Source organism: Sesamum indicum, linkage group LG8 (assembly GCF_000512975.1).
Source record: "Sesamum indicum cultivar Zhongzhi No. 13 linkage group LG8, S_indicum_v1.0, whole genome shotgun sequence".
NCBI lineage: Eukaryota > Viridiplantae > Streptophyta > Magnoliopsida > Lamiales > Pedaliaceae > Sesamum > Sesamum indicum.
The window spans coordinates 11463644-11489542 of record NC_026152.1 but is presented as its reverse complement, the minus strand read 5'-3'; the positions used below and the strand labels follow the sequence as shown (position 1 = coordinate 11489542).

Sequence of the window (25899 nt, the reverse complement as noted above, 5' to 3'; positions counted from 1 at the left end):
GAGTCCTACATTTGGATCATCCAGCAAGAATGGAGCTTGGCAGAGAGCAACCACCTGCAACGTCATTTCTATTACATTATACAACTACAACAGCAGAAAATGAAGACGGAAAGATATTTGCATAAAGCAAGTACTACTTAGAGCCTATTGATAAAAGAAGTACTATCAGAAACCTGGCGCGGAAACGTCAGAGGCTTCTGTCCTAGAGCATGAGGATTTCCAACATTGGTAAAGATGATCTGCAGTCAAATAATGGAAAGATGAAAAAGAGCAGTGTGGCACTAGAGGACAAATATATATAGTATCAAAGAATCGTGTGAGGTAAGTGCTCCAATCAATACCCGAGTCATGTTTCATGATGCTTGCTTGTCAACTACAATGGAAACTATGCAGCCATAGTTCGCTCTCAAATATATACATATATAGGTACATATATTGTATTATTGAATTCGTCCTACGACTCTAATTCAGTATTTTGCCATTCTTTACTCTGAAGGCCGAATAACCTGTAGCTTACTGCAGACTTCTTTGCATTACACATCTCAAATGGAAACAAGAATAAATGAAAAGTACATAATTTAGCTGAAACCAAGATGTCCGATGTCCTTATAGAGACCGGCCTTTAAAAGTATCAATTTTAGCACGAATAATTCTGTCAAGTTTTAAGTCTCCATTAAAGAATTTTACAATGCATTCATTTGCATATACATTTACTGATCAGCCACTAAACTCTTATGTTTTAAGCTACTTTAACGACGATGATGATTTGAAGAAAAATAGTTAGTTTGATTGAAATCAGATGGTCCTAATTTTAGCATCCATAAGTAGACATATGAATTCCATTTTCTTAAAGAGTCAAATCTACCTTCTTCCCCTCCTTCTGAAGTTCAGAAGCCCGAAGATACAGCTCACCTCGGACAGCATACTGACATTTCTTCACGTTTTCATTCAAATTTTCGTAATCCAATGACTTGGATGTCATGATGAAAGATATATTAACCTAACTTTGGATGTCACCCAAATATCGAGGGCAATTAGAAGACGTAGAACCTACTTAGCTCCAACCTGAAAATTGTCAAGGAAATTTATATATTTGGTCAGAGCAGTTGGAAAATGACTAGGCAAGAATGTTAAGAACAGAATTCCTATAATTACTCAGGGACATAGCTAGTTTTAGCAAGTGCATATAAACTACTATTCCCAAACTTAAATAGTACAATCTGAACCCCAGAAATCATGTACCAGTAATTTGGCCAACAAATTAAGCAAAGAAATTCTTTGTAAACAAGACATTTAACTAAAACCAAAATCCTGGCTTAGGATGGTGGAGGATTCAGGTGCAGATGAAGCATGTGTTTGCATTCCGCCCTTTAAATTCCTAAATTGCCCTCCCACTCCCCTCCCCCAAGAGCAAGAAATTTGGCTCTGTACGTGGCCAAGAATGTATAGCAGCACAAACATCTGAAATAAAGTCTACACTTTCACTTCAGGCCTGGAACTGAAAGACAGCCATTTACCAATACAATATGTGTGAAATCAAGAATGTCTGGCGCGAAAAGAAAATCTTAAAAGCAAATTACCCAATCCCAGGAAGAGTGAATCAGAAAATGCGGACATGAGTACAACCCAGATAAACAAAAGACTAGTGATCACCAAGGATAAAAATACCAACAAAATCAATCATCTTGCAACTCTGTAATTCCAGACCCTTTAATCATTTCACAGGATCACGACTGAAGAAGGGAAAAAAGAAAAAATATAGATGACCCATCGAGAAACTAAGGAAAAGAAACAAACTTTCAGGACAATCGATTCCCGAACGAACACTAACAAAACAACATTAATCTGGCATTGAAGCTATTTTCTTGATGGGTGATGTTCTCACGAGAACGTTGACAGTTGAAGCAGCAAGCCGAGAGCTCACCTGTGACTCCTGAGCAGGCTCTGCTTAGGTGGGCTCTCTTTCAGTTCAAAAGCCCACTCAATGTAGCAGTTGGTGGAAAAAATGTTTGTTTACTATTTGTATATTTTTCTCTTCAATAAAAATGAAATCTTTATTTTCTTTTCCTGAATTTCTTGATTTAGGCTAAAGGGGATATTACATCTGAGCTTATGTGGCAATGTGGGAAGACATAAATTCTAAGGCAACACCACAGCCACTGAAGAGGGGTGGATGGATTTTGTGGAATTTTTGGGGTTTATTTGGAGTTTAGGATAAAGCAGTGAGGGAGAAGAGTGGTTCAGCTTCAAACTCAGTTCTTGGTCGTAGATATTATTACTAGTTTGTCTGTGTGACTTCTGTTCTATTTTGTGGACTGTAATCTCTCAGTCTGTCCCACCAATCTCATTTTGAATTATAAAATAGTGTCACATGAGTTTTGTTTTCTTATATTTGCTATTGTGATAAGAATTCTCTTTGTCTTGGTTTCACAAAAAAGCTGCATATAATATGCCACATCCCTTAAAAATCCTTAAAGTTTGGCTCCACGATTGTATAATTAATCATAAAAATTTTGATTTTAAAAAAGTAATTATGATATTTTAGTTTGTAATTTTATAATTGATTACTTAAATATGGATTGTAATAAATTTAAAACTTATCTTATTTTTAAAATTAATGAAGGAATTAAAAAAGTATATAATGTACACAATGGATAATTAAATAAGAAATAATTACAGTAAGACTAAAAGCTACAATATGTAGTTTTAATCAAAATGTGGTTTGGGAATTTTAACACAAAACCTAATATTGAAAAAAAGAAAAAAAAAAAAAAGTCAAGCAATACAAAAATTATGTTTGCGCTCTAACCACATGCTTAAACTGCTTAATCACAGAGCCAAACAGAAATTACATCAAAAATATCAACTACCGTTGAGGTCATAGCTCTAGGTGGGATGAAGTATAGTTTCTTGTTAGTTTTTTTTTTTTTTTTTTTTCCGTTATATTTTTTTTTTTTTTTTTTTTTTTTTTTTCTCCGTTATATTCGATAGAGTCCTGCCGCAAATTCACCCTTTAAATAATAGTTATGACTCAAATAAAATATTTTATAATGATCGGAGCTCTTGCAGTTATGTTCAAAAAGGGTTACTACATTGGTTACCCTTCCTCTTCTTATATCCATTAACAAAAATGAAAAATATTAGCTTAGCTCAATGATGTCTTGATCAAATAATAGTGTCTTGTTCCTGAACTAGTAGGTTGGATTTAAATTCTTTTGTTGATCTCTATATTTAATGTTTGGGGAAATTACATTTTTGTTCTATAACTTAGATATAAGTTTAGTTTTATTGCTTAGGAAATTCTTGAATCAGGCTATCTTGGTGCTTCCACAAAGGCTTTTGTTTTCAACCCAAAGGTCCATGTAAGAAAATAGCTAGATATTAATAAGGGGTAATTACATTACACTTCTAGATCTGTGGTTACACAAATTATTTTTATTTTTATTGTATAATTACCGAAATCATTTCTACCATCCAAAGGATTGAAATAGTTTGTGTAAACAATATTGATATCTCTGGTGTCTATGTGTAATTATTCAAAAAGTAGTGATGATATATGTAAAAACTTATAAATGTAATTATCTCATTTAATAAAGGTTATGGGGTAATGAAAAGGAGTTGTTATTAGTACTTTTAAGGGTTAATTACACTTGGATCCTTTCTAAAAATATGAAATTACATTTTCCTCCAAAGAAGTTTTGAAATTACATTTACGCCTCCTTCAAAAAAATTTCGTCCTCCCGTTAATATTTGGATGGAAATTGTTGGTTTTCAACAAAGAAAATTATATAAATTTTTAATTTAACCCCTAATTTAATATTTTTATGTATATTTTTGTATTTATAATAGAATAATTGCAATATATACATACATATATATGGAGTGTGGTTAACATTATTATATTTTTTTTCCTTACAATACAAAATTACCCTATCAAAGAGGAAGTACAAAATTGCTACATTTGAATGTTAATGAGGGGTAAAATTAAAAAAATTGTATAATTTTTTTTGCTAATGTCAGGAATTTTCATTTGGACAGAAAGAGGGTTGGATGTAAACGGTAAATTTTTAGAGGGGATTTAAGAATAACTTTAAAGTTTTTTTTTGAGGAAAAGTATAATTTCGTACTTTAAGAGGGAGATATAGATGTAATTAACTCTATTTTAAAAGTAGTATTTGATGTGAATGAAGAGTGTTATCCCACTATTAATAAAATTAGAAAAGAATAATATATTTTAGTGCCGTTGCACCTAATACACATCTTCTTTGGATTAATAATCAGAATTGACCAACTTTTCATTGTCTTAATCTAACAAATCATTAATATATACTTAGGATTTTTCGACACTGCCATCAGTCATTATAAAAAATTTCAACAATGTTCGGCTCCAACACTATAGTTGACCTAGTCTTCTAATGCAAAAATACCTGAACTCTTACGTACTTAAATGGAGCGTCTCTAACAGAACATGGCCGTTCAGTTTGAAAATCAAGATCCCTTTATTCAATTCGATCAGCCTTGTACAAAATCTCAACATGGACGACTACAACTATGTCAAGAACCTCGTACTCATGCTGCTTCTGTTTCTGATAATCAGTGGTCCTTCAGGCAAAGCGGAATCAGGTATGTTTGCATTCGTTTCCTCCTATATTCACACAACAATGCTAATTTGGACACTAAACTCTATGGGTATCAACCACCCAGTATGCAACTATTCAGAAGACAAATGGGTTCGAAAAACCCTTATACAACAACAAAAGAACAAAGAAGAAAAATTATCTACAGATCTAAATAATATTAACAGAAAATAGAAGATTTTAAAGAAATAGGCTCGGAAAATCAGATCGGCAAAAGCCCAAACATTTCAACCATTCACGGTTGCTAAAAAATCCAGAACCACAGAGGCTTAACCCACAAAGGGTGAACTCAGATTCTACAAAAAAAGTAAGTTTACACAAAACACTTTGAGAGTGAGGGAGAAGGAGGTGTTTTTGTTTTTTGCTTATTCTTTCTGTTTTTTCTTACTAATTGCCAAAAAGCAATCGGGGGGTTTAAATAGGAGGAGGCCAGTGATTATAGAGAGAGAGAGAGAAAAGTATGCCGTAGGAAAAAACCAAGAACGGCGGAGGAATACCAAGATTAGAGAATGAGAGAGAGAGAGAGGAGAACAAGGAGGCGTTGGGGAACAGGGTTAGGGTTTTGACCTTTCAATCAACAGCTAGATATTTAAAGAAGTGAGAGACCGGGTTGAATAGGATTGGTCAGGTAAATGGACATGGGTTGGGCTTAAGGGATGGGTCAGCCGTCCAAGTGAGTGGTGATGGGGATTTGGGCTGGGCCACATATTTTTTTACAGTTTTTAACTTAAAATATTTTACAGGTGAAGAGAAAGACATGTTTAGGTACCAGGGTATGAACGAAAAGCAGCTCGTCGGGGCAGACGAATGGATGGAGCCTAGAAGAGTAAAGCCACCTTCACCACCGCCGCCTCTGAATAGACTCCCAACTCGATACTATGGACAAGCATCTCTATCGCCACCTCCTCCAAGTTATGCTTAGTACTACTACAGGTTTTCTTCGTTTGGCTTAACTATAATTTTCGCTCTGTATATATGGAGTTGGTGGCTGTTTTTGTCCTATGAAAAAGGTGATTTAATAATTTAGATCGTCAATTTTTGCTGACTGAGGGCTTTTTTCAAAGGAATACTCTTGAATTTGTAATTTTATGCACGTGAGAAAGTTTAGTGAGTTTTGAGATTTTGAACGTTAATAAATGATGGACTGAATTGCCAAATCAACTTTTCATCAAATTAAAACTGCCAACCATTATATATGTATAACGAAAATTGTAATTTAGCCTATTTGTTTGGATTTTGTGTAGAATCAAGAGAAAGAGAGATGATGTAATAAGAATAAATTTAATACAAATAATTACAAAAATCATCCCTACTATTTGCATAGTAATATTTTGCGTCTCTTTTCACTGATTATTTTTATAACATTAATAGGGGTAACTAATAGTAAATGAAAATATCATTGGTATAATTAGATATTAGTGCAATGAAAAATCGACATTTCTGTAGTTATTAAAAAAAAAATACTAGTGATTTCTATAATTTCATCTAATTAAGAGAGTGTAAATATATACAATTAGGGATAATTACATTGCATTTTTCTGAGATTTCGTGTAGTTATATGTAGACCTCTTGTGGTTTGAAAAATTACATCTAGTATCTTTGACATTTGTTTCCATCCAACAAATAGATCTCTTTCTTAGTTAAAATTCATGGAATTATCGATATGATATTAACAAAAAAATAAATGAAATTCCTAATTGACTTATTATTAACTTATTGCAGATTAAGCAAATCTTTTTTGACCAAACTACTCTTGAAATGGTCAAGATGTTAATGTATGTGAAGATGTATAAGATAGTTTGATGAAAATAGATTTTCTTGACATGCAATAAGTTATTATAAATCAATCGGAAAAAATTTGAATTTCCATTCAATTGTTTTGTTTATATCAACAAGTTCAATGAATTTAACAACATGATGATCTATTTATTTGATAAAAATAAATACTAAAGATATTAAATATAATTTTTCAAACTACAAAAAGTCTGCATATAATTACACCAATCATTATATGATGATAGTATAATTATCTTATATAATACATACATTTATCGCCTTGCCCTTACAATTCCTGAACTTAGGCACACTGAGGTGTCTACCCATGATAAATTCAAGGGGTTAAGTGCAATTTACCTCCCGTTGCAATATTTAAAAAAAAATTCCTGTAAAAAATAGTATAAAATAAATTCATTGTATTTTTTAAAATAAAGCAATAAACATCTTCCATGCGATTGTGTATTTCACGGGCTACTTTTTACATTTGTTTTATTTTTTTAATTATAAAATAATATTTGTACTCCTATTTAAACATCGTCCAACCTTGATTAAAATAAATTGAAAATTTAATTATAATGAATGAATCTATGGTCCATATTTAATCATCTAAATCTATGATCCAAAAATTTCATCAGCATAATAATGGTGCAAATTTCATTTTTTATATATATTTTTAATATATAATAAAAATATATAAAATTTAAATTAGTATAAAAAAATCCTGAACACACACATACTATATATTAAAATAGTCACATTATCTATGTCTTATATTTTATTTAATATTCATATACATACTAAATAATAATACATATAAATAATATATGTGCACATATATAATATATATTTTTTTAAAATTTGGGCCGTTCATTTAAATTAATCAAGTCAGGATAGTAAAAAAATCTGGAAAATTCGAGTTTAGGGTTCATGGAAATCACATCAGACTTCAGGGGCATTTTTACTTTATTTTTTTAAAACACAAGAAAAAATATTTGATAATTTTTTTTTCACAGAGGAAATATTTTCCATATCACAAGAAGGGCGTTTGGACTTTTTCCCAAATTTAAGGCATCCTCGTAAAACATGACATACAAAATTCACTATCTTTTGTAATATGCTATCCGTCGCCACATGCTGCCCCCTGTAAGTATAATATTTTAAGTTTAAGTTTAAATAAAAAAAATCTTTTAATTATAAATGAATTGGCAATTGAATTTCCGTGCCTTCAATTGATATTTAACATGATTTTCTACAATTAAATAAAAAAGACATGATTTCTACGATCCAATAATGAATTGTAATAGACATATACTATTGAAATGATTATCGTAAATTAATTTGGTATCTATTATTGAAATGATTATCGTAATTGGTTTGGTATCTATATATATTGATTTATGTTTTCCTATTTTTTTAATTATGAAATATTTGCAGAAAATATTAACCCATAAGGATTCAGTCATATGTACACAAATTAAAAAAAATTACATACGAGTCTTTTTCCCCAAAAAGCAATATGAAAAGGAAAAAAAAAATACGGGTATTAATCAATAAATCATCGATTACTGAATTAGGTTATTACAGTGCTTGTTACAATCGTACATTAATAATCTAAGATGCGTATGAGTATGTGTAGGGTCTCTTATCGATTGAGTAGGGTATGAGTATACGTATGAAGGTTATTTTTTGGATATGAGTAGGGTAATATCCTACCTATTGACAAGCCTATTTGAAATCATGCTATGTTTTTTATTTTTGTTGACATATATACATTATATGTGTAAAATATTTTTCTAAATAAAATAAATAACATAATATATTAATTGGAATGACGTGAATCGAAATAAAAAATTCAATGTGTGGAGACATAGTCATGTAGCAGCCTGACCTGCTCCGTCGACCATTATCGTTTTCTCAGCCGGCTGAGGTGAAATTCTTTCCTTTTCAAAAATTGAGCTGATTGATTAATCATCACATACACAAAATTAAGAGAAATATGGTTTACTTGTTTATCAAAACTGTACCTGTCGCGATTTGACTCATTGGTATAAGATAAGAATGTCAGGTTGCACAAAATCTGAAACACTACTGCGCAATTGCAAATTATTAGAAAAATTACAGCAGGTAGTTTGCCTGGATTCACCTGCCTGTTCAGATTCCGACAGGAAAATGTGGCCCCTAGGCCTGTGTTGTGAACATCGACAAACTTTTGTTACTATGATAACTTTCAACTCTGAACCATACGAGGAAGGCCTAGTTATCAGCAATAGAATATAAACCTCTACATAACTTGTATATATAACTCACAATTTGTCCAATCATTACCATAAAAACGAAGAGGATTTGAGACGGAACAAAGTAACAAACATGTAATGACAAAGGGAAGAGGCCATCACCAGTATTTCTTGCACTCCTTTATTGTGATTTCTTCCCTTTTCACAATGCTCATTACATTCGAAGACTTTGATGGCTTGCAAGAATTGTAATCCTCTTTTCTTTCTCCTTGTACAAATCTTGTTCATGACAACTTCTGCTGAGAAACACATGCACCCTTTCACTTGTTCAGACAAGATCCAGTCGTGTAGTGCTCTTCTATACCAGCACAACGGTTTCCAGAGAAATGAAATTGCCTCCTTGTACTCTGTCAACGCGTCGGAAATTAAGCCTGCCTCGTATGCTAACAAACAAGATTACCTCGTACCGGTGAACTGTTCTTGCAAGAATGTTAACGGCACGGTTGGATACTTCTATGATGTGGTTTACAAGCCGAAGCCTAATGACACGTTTTATGATGTAACGAATCAGAACTTCAGCGGGCAGGTGTGGGGTGTGGGAATAGATACGAATCTCACTGCTGGAGTAGAGACAACCCTGCATCTCTTATGTGGCTGTGTGGATGATGACTCCCAAGTAGTCGTGACTTATACAGTTCAGCCGCATGATACTGTCTCCACTATTGCAACTCTACTCTCTGCTGAAGTTGATGGAATTGAGAATTTGAATCCGTATTTGGCTCCAAACCCGTCTTATATTGATGTCGGGTGGCTCTTGTATGTGCCTATGGAGAAGTATGGACTTCCTGCTCCAAAGAAAGGTGAGCAGGAGAGATTTTTACATCATAGAACATTCTTGGAGATTGTTTTTACCTCGTTCATGTTTGATGTAATGATTGATTCCTCTTGTGATCATGGTTCAAAAACTTATTTACACTCTTGTTTTTGTTTTTCTTCCACAATCTGAGGGTCAGAAAAGGCACACAAATGGATGATAATCGTTAGCTTACTGGCATCCGTGACGTTACTTTGTATGTGCACCCTAGGCATAATTCTTCTCAGGAGAAAGAGAATACAACGGCTGAAAGAGGAAGATCCAAAAGCTTTTGCAAAGAACTTGAGTAGCAAAGCTCAGTCCTTGCAGAAACAGTACACTCATAAAGACAACATGGAAGGTCAGAGTAACTAAAGCAATTTCAAAGAATCATGTCTGTTATTGACATATCTGGTGGTAATAATAGTAAGTTTAGACATTATCCTTTACAGAAACGATGTAAAAACCGATTCAATCTTTGACCTGTAAACAGAGATCACAGGCTTTGAGTCGGAGAAACCAACATTGTACAGTATTGAAGAGATTGCAGAGGCCACAAACGACTTTGATGAAACTAGGAAAATCGGACAGGGGGGTTATGGAAGTGTGTACTATGGGATAATAGGAGAGAAGGTATTCTAGTTTGTCCTTTACATTTCAAAGTGAAATTATTAAGGTTCTCAGTTTACATGACATCAGGAAGTTGCAATCAAGAAAATGAGATCTAACAAGTCCAAGGAGTTTCTTGCTGAGCTCAAGGTCTTATGTAAGATCCATCACATCAATGTGGTAGGAAAATTACCCCAATCATCCGAGGTTTTTACATCATTTGACTAGAATCCTATTATTTATCATCTCGAGCCGACAATACAGGTGGAGCTGTTGGGCTATGCCAGCGGAGACGACCACCTCTACTTGGTCTATGAGTATGTCCCAAATGGTTCTCTCAGCGACCATCTTCACGATCCGTTATTGAAAGGTATTTAGATCCATTGGATTGGTTAAGTTACAGAACCCTTTGTACATAACTGTTATTCTTGTGAGAATTGATGAAAATCATTAAACTTAGCAAATTCTTACATCAGATGTTGTGAACCAGGTCACCAGCCTCTGTCTTGGAATGCAAGAACACAGGTTGCACTTGATGCTGCGAGGGGTATCGAGTACATACATGATCACACAAAAGCTCGATATGTCCACCGTGATATAAAAACAACAAACATCCTTCTTGATGAAGGGCTCAGAGCAAAGGTAAACCTCTGCTAGAAAATGTTTTGTCATGCGGACAAACTACGTATTACCAAGGATAATGTGCTCTTCTAAGGCAAACAACTTATCTTAAAACTTACACTCTCCCGTTTTCTGTTAACATGAATGTAAAATTGGTCGAACGAGCAAAATTCTAAAGAATTTCCCCACAGGTCGCAGATTTCGGATTGGCAAAGCTTGTTGGTAGAACCAATGAAGATGAGCTAATAGCAACTCGGCTGGTTGGAACCCCTGGATATCTTCCTCCTGAGTAAGCATTAATCTCCATATTCATATTAACTACATGAATATTTCAAAGTAACTACTCATATGTAGAATCAGAGGTATCCATTCACATTTTGACAATTCAAACTATGTAAATCCCTTTCTTTCAGGTCTGTTAAAGAGCTGCAGGTGACTATTAAGACCGACGTTTTTGCTTTTGGGGTAGTTCTTGCAGAGCTAATAACCGGCCAACGTGCGCTCACCCGCGACAACCAGGAGCCAAGTAAAATGAGATCACTCATCACAGTAGTAAGTTCACAAACATATAACAAAAAGTACAATTTTCTCTGAGAAGCAAAGATGTGAACAACAAATAAAGCTCAATTAGCAATTTTAGGCCGATGAAACAACTAGTATTCTTTCTTGCATGCATGTGAAATTTCAGTATCATGTCCAATCTTTCATAATAGAACTCGGCTAACACTTGGGAACGATACTTTTATCAGTTAAACAGCATCTTCAAGGAAGAAGATCCAGCGTCTGCATTGGAACTCATTATAGATGGAAATTTGAAAGGCAACTATCCTCCAGAAGATGTATACAAGGTTTTCTGATCACTTCGTTTATTCAGATTGTCCTAATACTCATAGCATCAAGGCCGTAAAGTTTGATCAAATAATTATATAGGCCTTAATTCTTTTATAAGAATCCCGACACATTGCTGCTCATAAAAGTTGTTTTTTGACGTTGTAGATGGCTGAGATTGCAGAATGGTGTCTAAGCGAAGAGGCGATAGACAGGCCAGAGATGCGTGAGGTGGTCGTTGCGCTGTCAAGAATCAGAATATCGACAATTGAGTGGGAAGCATCACTGGGAGGGAGCAGCCAGGTCTTCAGTGGAGTTTTCAGTGGCAGATGAAGGACTCAAGTTATCTTTGCTTGTTTTTTTTCTAGTTTAATGATCTCTAGACATAGAAAAAACAGAGAGTCATCTAACAAATCTGCATCTTCATATGCAATGTGTAACATTACATTTTCTTCTCTTCTGTCTGATTTTGAGTTTAGTTTTGTGGTTGGAAAGCAGTGCTCTTTTATTTGTTCTGCTAAAGTTGTAAGAAATAGTACTTCACTTGTGTGCATGTGTATATGACAAGGTTTTTCAGTTTCAGTTGTCTTAATTCTTGCAAGTGCCATGGACTCATAATCCTAAACTTTCCTCCAAATGGTTCCCCAAGTAATTATTTTTTATTTTTTATTTAATAAATTTCAAGTCCTATTGTATCTTATATTCCGAAAACTTACATAGAGGGGTAGGTAGATAATACTTTGGGGTGCAAGACAACTCTTTCTAAGAAATTCGGTAAAATAGCCCAATAACCTCGAAAGAAAGAGTCCCCCCTCCGAAAGGGGGTCAAAGTGAGTACTGACTAGTCCTAGATGGCTGTTTGCCAAAAACACAGGTCTGCACAAAATCGTGATACTATGATGGGGGCTGACGTTGCCGATTGTCAGAAGGTCAAAGAGGTTGGGTTAATATATACATTTTATAAATATAAAGATTGTGTCATCTTGTTTTACTTAAGAAAATATTTTATATACATGCTCTATATATTAAATGGAAGAGAAGATACAATAGGGATTGAAACAAAAAAATCCAAGCATCTCACAACATAAAACATTATATGATATTATTCATATATCATAGAAAATTACAAACTAAATTGCTTTGATTAATTAATAAAAAAGATATTTTTTGTCAACCATGCAAATTTATTTATTAAGTATGAATGAACAATTATATAATTTAGTCGGAGCATTATTGAACTAAATATTCAGTTTTTCTATTAATACTCAATATTTTAATAATATAAATGATAAGTATTTATAGAATAAATATGAATATATTAATTGAAATTATTTTTTGGAGAAAAAAATTATCATTAGTAAAAGATAAATGCAAATATTGTATATTTTTAACACATAGGACAAAACGGTTTTTAATCCATTAAACTTATTTAAAAGTGTTTTTTCACAAGTACTATCAAATTTAACTTTTATTTATTTTTATTTTTTTGACAAATACTGTTTATTTTTTATTCTGCTATAATTTTCAATTTATTTTTTATAAAAATTACTTCTGTAAAAATAGAAGTTGTCGCAAAAACTCCTTAACTTTTACTTAATTGGACCATTATCTCACAAAAAGCAACTTTTAAAATTTGAATTGGGCCTGAATTAGGTAGCCCAATACGTGGTATGAAATGGGCCATAATGTTTGGTCTAATAAGGAACTCAACTTTTTTCTGTTGTTTTTTTATTTAGAAACAGAAAAACACAACAAATATTCTGAATTTTCTTACCTTTCATTCATACGAATTTACAGAACACAAGCAAGAGATTCAAGCTGGCAGAGTGATGAAACGAAGCCCCTGCACGCCTAACTTTCAACTTCATTATCAAATTACCAGTAGATCTCAACCGCCATTATTTGCATCCATTCTCGATCTCTGATCTCTGCGCCCGATTGAATTGAGAGATTGAAAATTGATTGATTAGGGGGAAATATATGGCCGGAGCAGCGTCGGCGCTGTTCCTACTGGATATAAAGGGTAGGGTTCTGGTGTGGCGCGACTACCGTGGTGACGTCTCCGCCGTACAAGCTGAACGCTTCTTCACCAAGCTCATTGAGAAAGAGGTTCAATTTCTTTGTTATTTGTACGTACTGCTTTCAGATTCGAAATTATTTGGTTATATTTGTGAGTTGTATTACTCAGTAGTAGCTACTTTTCGAAGTTGAGCCTAAAATAGTGCTTTTTTTTCGTTTTAAATTCAAAGCTGTAGTTAGGTAAGTGAGATATTTCTGCAAGCTTTGATCTTGATCTAATCTTCGCCTTTTTGATTGATTTAGCTTTCGGTTTTAGCTTGTGTCTTAAAGTGGGAAACTTGTGTTGTAAAATTAAAAAATTTGATTGTTCAGATGGGGATTTCATCACTTTAATAGAGCTGGATGAAAGCATAAAGAGTATTGGTTTTAGCCATAATTGGTAGTATATTATGTACAGAATTTGGCAAAATGTAAAGTGAATATTTCAGGGTTTCTTTTTTTTTCTGTAATACATTTGACCTTGAGGATGAGAAAACATGGTCTGTATATGGGATGAAAAATGATGTCGACAAGAGTTCAAGGGATTGAAATATCCTTCCTGAGCTGGATCATTTAATGTTTTGAAGGCTGTGTTAACTTTCTGGTGAAAAATAACTGATTTATATGGAAACCTATTACTGCTTTATGCTAGTTATAAATGAACTTCTCTCTCACTTACTCGGTCTTTTCCTAGAAAGCAAATTCTGTTAATGGAAGTGCATTCCACTGAGAAATTTTGTTGAGACAATGAACAACAACTGATAACTTTTAGTCTCATCAAAATAATGTCTTGAGCTTTCATAATTTTTCTGTGTTATTATTCATATTATGGTTTTTCTTTTCTTTGCAAGTTTGTGCTGAGCTGAAAATCTAATGAGTTTTACATTTTATACTGATATAGGGTGATCCAGCGTCTCAGGATCCTGTTGTATTTGATGATGGTGTGACATATATGTTTATACAACACAACAATGTGTATCTGATGACAGCATCACGGCAGAACTGCAATGCTGCGAGCCTTCTTCTATTCCTACATCGTGTAGTTGATGTAAGCATTATTTAACGAAAGAGTTGTACATTTACTTATTGATTGAGGATCCACTGAACCATTAAGGTGAATTTTCTCAGTAATTTTTTTTTTGTAAATTTTCTGACAGGTCTTTAAACACTACTTTGAAGAGTTAGAAGAGGAATCACTTAGAGATAATTTTGTTGTAGTGGTATGGGAGTTGTGTGTGCCTCTTTCCTTTTGAGTTATAGAATACAGAAAAATAATTCTCGTAAGAGTATTTAACAACTGATATATTTTGCCTCTCCAGTATGAGTTACTTGACGAAATCATGGATTTCGGCTACCCACAATACACTGAAGCAAAGATTCTAAGTGAGTTCATAAAAACAGATGCTTATAGAATGGAAGTTGCGCAGAGGCCTCCAATGGCTGTCACAAATGCAGTATCGTGGCGCAGCGAAGGTATACGGTACAAGAAGAATGAAGTAAGTTTTTCTTGACTAACCTTTTCATATGTTTCTTAAGCACTGGATCTATGAGCTTTCCTGCTTGTCCAGGTCTTTCTTGATGTTGTGGAGAGTGTCAATATACTAGTAAATAGCAATGGCCAAATAATCAGGTCAGACGTCGTCGGTGCACTAAAAATGCGAACATACTTGAGGTTTGTTCCACTTTTACTATTTCTTGATTTATTTCTGTACAACAAGGGAAAGAATTTGAAGGCTTCTTTTTGTCTCATTATGTTTTAGATGTGCGCCAGGAAGATAAATCAATATTTCTGTACATGATATGAAATCTTGATGCTCATCTTTGATTGGGTAGAATTTAGAATTCAAAATCAAATAACTGCCATTCTACTCAATAGGTCATATTATTACGAATTTAGTATAGTTGTGAAATGATGTTCAAAATGATTACCTAATAAGGAACAATTTATCCGTTCAAATTGATGTACCCTTGAAGTACGATTATGTATAAAGATGCTTATGCATGGTTTTTGTGCTTTCTTAGTTAGGATCAGAATGATGTCCTTCTAGTCAAGGAAACATGTAGAGAAATTTGTTCAGACTTTGAACTGTGAATTAGATGCGGTAGTTGAGAGTGTCTATTGGGTTACGGCATTTACTTTGAACTTCCTATTATGCTTTTCATCATTATTTCAGTTGAATGTAATAGATGTAGTTTCACGGACAGTTCTTCTGACTGCAATACTAAGTGAAGAACTTGTGCATACTCAAATGTTAATAACCAATAACCTGGTCCTTGGTCATATGGCTTACATCTAATGCTGAATTTAATCATGGTGGAGAATTGGATAAATCAAAGGATTTCCTAGGATTTGGGTGACTACTTGCTGTTTTACTGTGTTTCTTCTGACGGTTTACCTTTTTGGGACCATGTTACTGTACAATGAGAAAACCTTGAAGTATGCCAGAGCATGAACAGGAGTTAATTATGATCATTTTAGTTACTTTTGCCTTTTTCTTGATAAGTTCTTGTGGTGCTGTGTCAATGAATGGGATTTTTTCTCTTCATTTATCAGTTTTGTTTTTTATCGCGGGTTGGGGTGAGGGCATCTGCCTATTCAAGTAGAATGCACAGCTTATCTTTCCAATTTCTATTTTTTCATTTAAGCAAGAGTTCCAAATTCAGATAGTTTGGCATTGCAGGAACATATCCTAGACAATATTAATTGATAGTTACAATTTTGGTACAGCCAAATCTTAAAGGTAACAGAAATAGGAATGCAACTATTCCTGATTCATCTAAGTGGTGATTGTGGAAAATTCATGCTAAAATCTAGTTGTTGAAATAATTAGTTGCACAATACAGCTCTCTTTTGTGACATAAGATTGCATTTTATGATATTATGGGAGATGATTTGCTTGTGTCAGCATATGCTTGTGTGGAAATGACTTTGACTTAAACCAGAATGCTTACCACTTACCTTTTTACATGTGTTCACCCAAATCTCTGATTATGTATCCAAATTGTGATTTTCGTTGTTCACTTTCATGATCCAGACAAAAGAAAACATAGCTGGCAGTAGCATTATATAGATTGGAGGCTGATGAACTTTAAGAATAGGCTGTTGGTTGCATTTGTTTATGAGCAATAATGTTTTATCTATTGCAGTGGTATGCCAGAGTGTAAGCTTGGGCTGAATGATAGAGTTCTGCTGGAGGCACAAGGGCGCGCCACTAAGGGAAAAGCTATTGATCTGGATGACATCAAGTTTCATCAGTATGTAATCGTTCTTCTTGATTGCAATTATTTTGTGATTGCTAAATCATGACAACGTGTCTGATGCAAGCTAGTTTTCTGTGTATAATGCATGTGCTCTCTCTCTCTCTGCACACACACTGATATATAATACATAAAGATTTTTATGTACACAAACAGAGACATAGACACATATGTACACACACATGTATGCTTGTGTGCAGTTTCATTTTGTAGATCTTAATTGTTTTGGCTTTTTTGGTAATGGGTTCAGGTGTGTGCGCTTGGCTCGATTTGAAAATGACCGTACGATATCCTTCATACCACCTGATGGATCCTTTGATCTCATGACTTACAGGCTCAGCACGCAGGTTGGTTTGTAACTTGAGGATGATGCATATATATCGCTTTTTCTTAGTTGGTTTGACCACTTTTCCAATTTAGAGTTGAATTTACGCTTCATAGTAAGAATTTTCATATGAAGTTGTCTTAATTCTTTCCTGAACCAGAAAAATCATGCTTCCAAAATGAACAAGCCCCACAATATTGAATTCTTCCAATCTCGAAATGGACCAATTCTAGGAAGAGGATAAAACGTTTAGAGTTTAGGAACTAATTTCTTGTTTGATTTATGAAATGCTTTCTTCAGAATGAGTTGTTTACACACAGTTTGTTGGCTTCTTTCAGGTGAAGCCTCTAATATGGGTAGAAGCTCAGGTAGAAAGACATTCCAGAAGCCGCATAGAAATTATGGTAAAAGCCAGGAGCCAGTTCAAGGAGCGCAGGTGTGCTAAGTAAATGCGTTTACTTATATATCAGTAGTCCATACTCTATTTGTTTGGGAAACATTTTATGGATATCGAATATCATTCCTCCAATGACTTGGATTTCAGTACTGCAACTAATGTTGAAATTGAAATGCCCGTGCCACCTGATGCCACAAATCCAAGCGTCCGTTCATCAATGGGGTCTGCTTCTTATGCACCAGAAAGTGATGCATTAGTTTGGAAAATAAAATCTTTCCCAGGTGGTAAGGTATGGTTTCTCTTGGCCTGCTCTTTATTGATGGATGTAGTCTTAGATTCATGGGCATGTGCATTGACATACTTATTTTTCTTTGTTTATTTTCAGGAATATATGTTGAGAGCAGAGTTTAGGCTTCCCAGTATAACATCTGAAGAAGCGACTCCTGACAGGAAGGCTCCTATACGAGTGAAGTTTGAAATACCATATTTTACTGTTTCGGGAATACAGGTGAGTTTCAGTGAACATTGCAAGCACTTTTTCTTTACTTTTTTTCTCATTTTTGTGTCATCCTTTCTATACATTGTAAGTCAATATTATGCAAAAGATGCATTAACACGCACCAAAATCTATATATGATACTCCGTGACATAAATATCAGCTTCTATCCTTTGTAATAAAGGGTTTGACCCCTGATAAGTTATGTAGAGCGAGAGGGGAGCACAATTGGAGAGAATTGGGTCTGAGAGTGCTGCTTTTATATTTTCTTTTAGCAAAAATATAAATTGAAAAACTCAAAAGAAATTAAATTCTGAAGAAAACTAAGCAAATAAAATGTTAGCTATAATGTATATCAGAAACCCCACCTCCACCTCGTTCCAGTATGGCTAAGAGGTCAGATGTCTGCGCCTATTGCCTGCCAAAGTTTCACCTGAGTTCTGTACACTTTTGTAAGGAATTAGGTAACCTAGTCTGAATTCTTGTAAGCTTGTTATCAAACATTCCCAGCAATCTTCCACACTGGGGGGGAGATTTTTTGGTTGATATGGTTTAGAGAATTAATATTAGTAGTAAATTGAGACTATGAAAATATGACTGTAAACAGTAATGCCCATATGCATGAGACTTTTTTCAACATCTCCATTTCAACATCTTTTGCACATATTCAGTACCAGAACCGTCTCTTTTAATGTTTTAATTCCAATAACTGTAGACCCCCTAAAATGCTAATTGGAACTGCAACATTAAGGGAACAATAGGGTCTTCTATCATGGCTTTTGGGTAATAGGTCAATGAGTTTTCTTAACCATAGATTTTCTCTTTTTATAGCTACACCATTCAATTTGATTTGTTGGGATATCTGTTCTGCAAGACTTTGCTCTGAACTGATCAGGCCATTAACATCCTCTCCATCTACTTCGTCATGGTTTAACTTTTCCATCCTATTAATTAAAACCCTGGTTTTGTAGGTTCGTTACTTGAAAATCATTGAAAAAAGTGGGTATCAGGCTCTTCCATGGGTGAGATATATTACAATGGCTGGTGAATACGAGCTGAGGCTCTCGTGATCGCTCCTTTTGCCTACTGTAATTCTGCAGCAGAATCATGGATGTTACCTCAATTAATGCAGGGAGATCAACACACATGGACATCATCTCTCCCCGCTTGAAGAGAGACACTGGAGAAAATGACTCCCATCTAATAGTTTTAGTCTATCTGCTTATTGATCCATTGTCTGAGAGTTTATGATAGTTGGTGGCACAAAACTCATCTGCTTACTTATGATGAAAATGCAAGTCTTGAACCTAGATAACATTTGTGCTTGTCTTGTATGATATTGTACTTTAAAAACATTACATTGACACAAACTGCAAGTGTTGCTTATGGAGCTCTTTTGTATTTGGTCATTACTTCATTCCTATTGCAGACACAAACCTCTTCCCTTTGGATATCAGCGTGGCTCCAAATTCATTCCATTTTTACCATATTCATGGGGATGTGGTTCTGGAAAGTGCTTTGAAATATTTAAGATATTATGTAGGTAAAATATTAAACCATACAGCCTATTTGGAGAAACAAAAAACTTACTGTAACTTAAATAAATATCTCAAGGGATAGGACTGAATAGTTTATAATGAAGGGCAAAACAATCATTTAATTAGAAATGTTAAGATCTTTTTATGACTCTTAGTGCAAAGGGGAAGTAGATATATTTTTCAAATATTGAGAAGGTTTACATGTATATAGTGCATAACTAGTGTTTCAGAGTAAAATTGAGGTTTAGCTGAATATTTAGAACATTTTCATCTTAAAATGCGAGGTGTTTATGTGATTAAGTGTTTTTGTTTGCATTTTTTTTTTCTTTTTTTTTTGCTCTTGCTATTAATTGTCCATCCCGATAAATGAAATGGTTTAACTAAAAATTTTGTAGTGTGCTGTAATGAGTTCGTCTCTTTTTAGGAAGACTTAACCTATTGGTGGTTATAAAATGCTAATTTCTCATTTCGGGCATTGCCTCTATGTTCCAATATATAATTATTAAGCATATATTTTGAAAGTTGTAGAGGTGTAAGTTAGTGGCAAAATAGGAGGAAGAGATTAAGTGGATTTGGCAATTGAAGGAAAAGGTGACATCTTGTTGTTTGAAAATTGTGATCCGAATATTAGATGAATGCTAATCACAGATTAATCTCTCAATTTGCAGAATGATAATCCCTTGGAGGTCACAATTTGGAGTGAGATATAGAGATGTCGAAAGTTGTGACATAAATGGTCCTATTGAAGGATTACTCCTTCAACTATTAGTCCGCTTCCCTCTTTTATCATTGGTATGTTATATCCTAGTCAAATTTATTTCAAGCCATTAAAATGGTAGCAATGTATGAGTGCGCCTACACAAATTAAGGCTTTTCAAGATATCCCTTACATAGATAATGGGATTCAAATGCAAGAACTCTTTGTTGGGGGCGTTGTTGAGTAAAGATGTATCCAAATGTTTTCTTTCCTCAAGTTGAAATGTGAGTGAAAGATGTTTAAGTAATATTCTTAATTTGTGGGTGTCATCTGTACTGACCTCTCTGCATTATCATTCTTAAGCTGTTATTGGGATTACTAGAAATTATGCTTATAATGGTAAAAGAATATACATTCGCATCATACATGGTTCAATGAAAGAGCACTTGAAGAATGTGATACTCTCCTTGGATTATGTGAGATCCAAAATGGAACTTAGCAGATTTTCTTACAAAGGAATTAATGAGGAGGATTAATCTTTGAGAGTTCAAGAGCAATGGAAGTCAAAAGCATGGACTAATGGAATATGGTAATAACTATATGAGACTTAATTTATAGCCTTATATTTTAGATGGTCCTAGCGAAGTATTTGTTTGGAAGATAGTTTCATAGTTCAGTTGTTGCGTGGTATATAGTAACATAGAATTGATGAATCTATCTAAATGAGCGTGAATTAAGGTGGGCGCCTTCTATAAAAGAAAAGAAGTTCTTTATGGTACTCATCAGAATTCAAAGTTCTAACGCATGGCTATAAATAGTGCTTGTAGTAAATATCACTATCCGATTTTAACCAAACCAAACTCTATCTTATATTTTTATTTGATTTGATTAAGTCGAATTGTGTAATTTGTTGAGAAAATCCAGCTGGGAATCTCTTCTAATTTCTAAACCCAAGGACTCTTCGCTATAAAAAGAATTGCCATTCTTCATTGTAAAATACACAAAAAGGAAAATCAAGTCTTCTCCTCTCTTCTATTTCATTCTACAATCTGAGTGTAATATTAGTATGCTATTCCAACTCTATATCACGAGTGCTCATGTTAGAGAGCAACTATGTTAATTTTGAAGAGCGAACGATTTTTTTTATTACACCATGTCGTATCGAAATTTCAATTTTAAGATCGTAATTCTTTCCACGATACAACTTTATAGATAATTATACTTTCAACAGTTGTATTCTATTTAAAAATGAATACAGTAACAAAAAAATATTATTGATTTAAATCTTCCAATATTGTACGTAATATAATAATAATCACTAAGAAAAAAAAATGAAAAAGAGATACTAATCAAAATAATTTTAAGGGATAATTACACCGTAAAATTATTTTAAATAAAAATCGACTGCGAAAAAATCGGCACAAAGTGCTGAAAGCCAGTGACCGCCTAAAATGGGACAAGGCTGATTCGCTTAATTCTAATCATGGGCAACTCTTGCCGGTTGTTTTTTATTTATTTATTTATTTTAATTTTCTAATGAATTGAAAATTATGGAAAATTCTAGGGTTGTATTTAGTTAACTTATACGCGTGGATAACCGCATGCATGATCAATTTTATTTTTGTGGTTATTTGTAAATAAATTTGAGATCGTGAGTTTGAATTGCACTGAAATTATGGATATATAAAAATGTTGTCTCATTTTATTTGAGTTATTATAATTTATTTATTTAGAGTTTTCTTTTTCTTCATGGCCTTCTCCTTCTTCAAATAACTAGGGTTTTAATTTCTTGATTTTATGGTTCTTTTCTTGTTGATTTTGCAATTCTTGTATTCACAAATTAAGAAAATTCTGAGCCGTTGGATCTAGCTAGGTTTCAAAACATTGAGTGTAGAGAAAAACTCTTAAAAAATAATAATAACATATATATATATATATATATTAATATCATACCATCAAATTTCAGTTAGATTAAATCGAGTTAAACGATTTTGTCATCAGTAGAGTAATAGACAAAAAAGCCAAAAAACCAGTCTTAATATATGTTTAAGAAAATTATGTAGCTAGAGTGTCTACTTTTTAAAGGGAAAATTACATTTACGTCTGTTTATACAAACTACTGACGTTTTTTGAATAATTAATCCACTAAAAATATTAATATAATTTACAAAAATCATCCATACTTTTTAAAAAATTTCACATACATCCACAAAAACACCAACATCATTACATAAACTATACTTCCGCAATCAAGAGTGGTTTCTTCAGTTATGCAAAACACAGATCATAGGTGAAGAGGTGTAAATGTAATTATACTTTAAATATAAAATCAGTAAAAACTGAACTCAAAAACTTAAACTATGCAATAAATATTGATAAACAAACACACGACTAGCACAGGGCTTAATTACTGTAACATTATATGTCCGACACCACAATGCCTAGACAAGTAGTTCATGGGTGCAAAAACTGTCTATAAACCTTAACAAGTTTACATGTGTAGGTTTAAAGCTCTTAGTTATTATCTCCACCAACAGCTGATAACCTCTGGAGAAAGAGATCAAACTCCTCATCCCTACTCAGCATGCTTATTCTTACATACTCAGCTCCACTTCCAAATCTCCTCCCACTTCTTGTCAGAATCTTGTGGCCTCTAAGCAGCTTCTCACAGTCCATTCCCTCTTTGCATTTCAGCCATGCAAATGCTGTCAACATTACCACACATGATCAAACATGTTTCTGATCATACGACAACGGAACTTGGAGTTAAAAGACGTATTAGTTATTACCAGGATATGTTTCGGTGAAGTCCCGAGTGAAATTGCAGAACTGAATTGGAAACTTGGGGACGTAAAATAGCTCGTTGTTATCGACAGCTTCTCTCAGTTTCTTCCACCTTTCGGCCATGAGGCGTTGGCTGCATTCGAAGAAATTCTCCAGGTCACGGGGCTTATGTCGTTGGCAGCTAAGAGAAATGGTTTCCAGGATGTTGGCAGCTCTCAGCTGTGCTTCTTTGGAAACTCCAATTGTGTTGACCTCTATGAATTTCACCATCTTTCGAGCTATGTTTTCGTTTCTGACGAGTGCCCATCTTCACATTTCAACAAAACAATTCAAATAAACAATAATATGCAATGTTTGGTATAATTAATCTTGTAAAGATGGATGAAATCGTACCCAATTCTTGATCCAGCGTGCCCCGTGCACTTGGAAACAGTGAACAGGATAATGTCATGATCTGCAGGGGAAGTAATGGCTGTGTATTGCGGCCAGTAATAGGCAAGGTCATGAACAAGCATCCCATTAGCTCGATTAACGACAGGTTCTCTGATAACACCGTCGGGGTTGTTTGGATATGTCACCATCTCGATGTATGGTCCTTCTTTGTTGAAGCACCGGGCATCGCCCGACCATTTGAACAGTCCCGACCGCAAAAAGTCCGTCATCTCAGGGTATGACTACAAGAAATTACCCAAGAATTAACGTCAGCTGTAAAATCAGTCACTTACACTTTTCCATGTGTTGTACTAAATCATGTGCTGGAAGTATAAGCAGAGCATCTTTAGTGTCTTGAAACACATAATTTTTATATGTCCCATGTTACTATGTTTGTCCTGTCAGGAGATCTTGGACATTTAACCAACAAAAACCTCAGCTGAAGACACGGTTTGTCCCATGAGAGTGGAATAGGATTTCTTGGCAAAGTTGACTTCAGACTTCAGTTTTATATACACATATATCTCAAGATCTACTCATAGAATAATAATTCAAGGTTTCACAAGTCAAAACCAATAACTAAACGCAAAAAAAACACCAGGAACGAAAAACAACAATCTGAGTACGCCGTTGATCAGGGCTCACCGAGTAGTAGGGAGCGGCCGACACAACGCTGATTGGATTCGGTTCGTTAAGAGGATCAGAAAGAGCATATAATGCAGCAAGAATCAGCTGACTTGATCCTGTTCCCACAACAATGTGCCGGTTTTCGACTATTGCATTGCCAACCATTTTGTGCAGCCTCTTTATTTCTTCCTCAAGTTTGGGCTCCAGAAACCAGCACAAGTTCTTTTTGTTGGCAAAGTAACTGAGAGACTGAAATCCAGGGATAGTGATACTGGTGTACTTCTGCCCAACCACTTTCCAGTAAGACTCGTACATTGTTGGATCACCACTGTCATTTCAAAAAACGACCAAACAAGATAATATTACATCATACTCCAAATTTCCGCGATAGCATAAATAGGTAGTATTTCACATCAGATGCGACGTATCAAGATTTTCTCGACAGATAAGAACAAAAATGATTTATAAGATGGTAAAAAGTTCCAAATAAACTACAAATCCAAATCCCTCCAATATCAAAACAAGAAAATGGATATCTTGTTATCCAATGTAAAATTAATTCAAAGAACACATACAGCTTGATACAAAGACACATTACGTCATTTCAAAACACACACACACACACACACTATCCATATATATAGATATAGATATATCCATGCATATATGGAATATTTATAAGACATACTGATCAAGATTGATAATGGTGTCTGAAGGGTGATGGTCTGTGGGTTCATCAGGAGCAGGAGAAACAGATGAAGGCTTAGAGGGTTTGATCACAAGCACCTGCCCGTCTGTGCCACACATTCTTCTCTTTCTTGTGAAAATTAACCTTAATTCTGAAGCTGTTTTTGCTCTCTTGGGGTACAAAAAAAATCCAATTCACTATCGTCCATCACTACTGTTTGCATCCATATTTATAGGGCATTGCTGCACTAGTTAAATATTCGGATATACTCGACAATTTCCTTGGATATTTATATTAATATACTTACCTTACAAAATAAATTTAATTAATGGGAATGAGTAATTGATTCAATTCCTACAATCACTTTTTGATCTTTTTATTATTTCTTTTTGTTACTATATATCCCCTTTTGTATACATATATGGAATGAAAATAAAACAAATTAATGAACAAGTATATAAATGCCCTGAATAAAAATTAAGGTAAGTTGGTGATGGAAAATGCAATATTTGGCCAACAAAATTCTGGAAAATTTGTAATTTTAATACTAGAATATGAGTTTGACAATTTTAATCCTGTATGAATTTATTTTATAGTTTTATCGGATGATTTTAAAATTTTCACATATTTAGGATAAGAATGGAGGAATTTGCTACAATGGCTGAAAGATTTCGGACTACTCTTTTGTTCTCAATGTGTGAAAATTTAAATAAAATTGTCAAAATAATTTTGTAAAAAACTAGAATTGCCACTCCATACTTGTTGGATTAAAATGACAATCTTCTCACCAGATTCCCTAGAAATGGGAATTATTTTATTTTATTTTTTTGAGGAAAAAAACCCAATATCATTAATACTCAGAAAAATGATAGTTACTTAAAACTCCGAAAGTTATCCAAAAATCCAGGAGTCAAACGGATTTTAGATAAGGAAGAAATTGTCAAGGGTTTGTGCAGGTAATATTATTGGGATGATGATAGGGTAAAATCTTGTCAAATTTGACCAACTTAAATAATCACGTGGATAATTATTAGATTTCAA

At 33.9% G+C, this 25899-nt stretch overlaps 4 protein-coding genes across 5 annotated transcripts; 2 read left to right on the top strand and 2 right to left on the bottom strand.

Moving 5' to 3' along the window:
• Positions 4 to 2228, bottom strand: LOC110012427 (glutamate--glyoxylate aminotransferase 1-like; the record flags this gene model as incomplete). Its single annotated transcript, XM_020696033.1, has 4 exons — positions 1925 to 2228; positions 866 to 1065; positions 174 to 239; positions 4 to 54 (listed from the first exon to the last, which is right to left on the bottom strand). Coding segments are annotated over exons 2-4 (234 nt in total), but the record flags the coding sequence as incomplete, so codon positions are not given.
• Positions 3915 to 12018, top strand: LOC105168291 (lysM domain receptor-like kinase 3). 2 transcript variants are annotated; one of them, XM_020696405.1, is made up of 12 exons: positions 3915 to 4623; positions 5381 to 5570; positions 7427 to 9507; positions 9661 to 9861; positions 9994 to 10133; positions 10200 to 10289; positions 10374 to 10479; positions 10600 to 10751; positions 10922 to 11019; positions 11144 to 11282; positions 11480 to 11578; positions 11727 to 12018. In XM_020696405.1, exons 3-12 carry the CDS (start codon positions 8880 to 8882, stop codon positions 11889 to 11891), a joined length of 1818 nt encoding a protein of 605 aa, XP_020552064.1. In that variant the 5' UTR covers positions 3915 to 4623; positions 5381 to 5570; positions 7427 to 8879; the 3' UTR covers positions 11892 to 12018. The 2 variants fall into 2 exon arrangements, with proteins under 2 accessions (XP_020552064.1, XP_011086616.1); XM_011088314.2 differs by having other exon boundaries at positions 3991 to 4623; positions 8980 to 9507.
• Positions 13299 to 19509, top strand: LOC105168290 (AP-1 complex subunit mu-2). Its single transcript, XM_011088313.2, has 11 exons — positions 13299 to 13667; positions 14518 to 14664; positions 14774 to 14836; positions 14936 to 15112; positions 15185 to 15288; positions 16764 to 16871; positions 17125 to 17221; positions 17538 to 17635; positions 17744 to 17885; positions 17982 to 18104; positions 19064 to 19509. Exons 1-11 carry the CDS (start codon positions 13539 to 13541, stop codon positions 19160 to 19162), a joined length of 1287 nt encoding a protein of 428 aa, XP_011086615.1. The 5' UTR covers positions 13299 to 13538; the 3' UTR covers positions 19163 to 19509.
• Positions 22673 to 25090, bottom strand: LOC105168289 (L-tryptophan--pyruvate aminotransferase 1). Its single transcript, XM_011088312.2, has 5 exons — positions 24859 to 25090; positions 24189 to 24498; positions 23505 to 23785; positions 23117 to 23418; positions 22673 to 23032 (listed from the first exon to the last, which is right to left on the bottom strand). Exons 1-5 carry the CDS (start codon positions 24975 to 24977, stop codon positions 22842 to 22844), a joined length of 1203 nt encoding a protein of 400 aa, XP_011086614.1. The 5' UTR covers positions 24978 to 25090; the 3' UTR covers positions 22673 to 22841.

Excerpts from the sequence above, each read along its gene's own strand:
- LOC105168291 (XM_020696405.1), top strand. The coding sequence starts at position 8,880 with ATGGCTTGCAAGAATTGTAATCCTCTTTTCTTTCTCCTTGTACAAATC. Across the intron at positions 10,752-10,921 it reads ATGAAGGGCTCAGAGCAAAG|GTCGCAGATTTCGGATTGGC; the intron begins GTAAACCTCTGC and ends ATTTCCCCACAG. Across the intron at positions 11,283-11,479 it reads TGAGATCACTCATCACAGTA|TTAAACAGCATCTTCAAGGA; the intron begins GTAAGTTCACAA and ends TACTTTTATCAG.
- LOC105168290 (XM_011088313.2), top strand. The coding sequence starts at position 13,539 with ATGGCCGGAGCAGCGTCGGCGCTGTTCCTACTGGATATAAAGGGTAGG. Across the intron at positions 13,668-14,517 it reads CCAAGCTCATTGAGAAAGAG|GGTGATCCAGCGTCTCAGGA; the intron begins GTTCAATTTCTT and ends ATACTGATATAG. Across the intron at positions 14,837-14,935 it reads GAGATAATTTTGTTGTAGTG|TATGAGTTACTTGACGAAAT; the intron begins GTATGGGAGTTG and ends TTGCCTCTCCAG.
- LOC105168289 (XM_011088312.2), bottom strand. The coding sequence starts at position 24,977 with ATGTGTGGCACAGACGGGCAGGTGCTTGTGATCAAACCCTCTAAGCCT. Across the intron at positions 23,786-24,188 it reads CGGCCGCTCCCTACTACTCG|TCATACCCTGAGATGACGGA; the intron begins GTGAGCCCTGAT and ends AATTTCTTGTAG. Across the intron at positions 23,033-23,116 it reads CTTCACCGAAACATATCCTG|CATTTGCATGGCTGAAATGC; the intron begins GTAATAACTAAT and ends TAATGTTGACAG.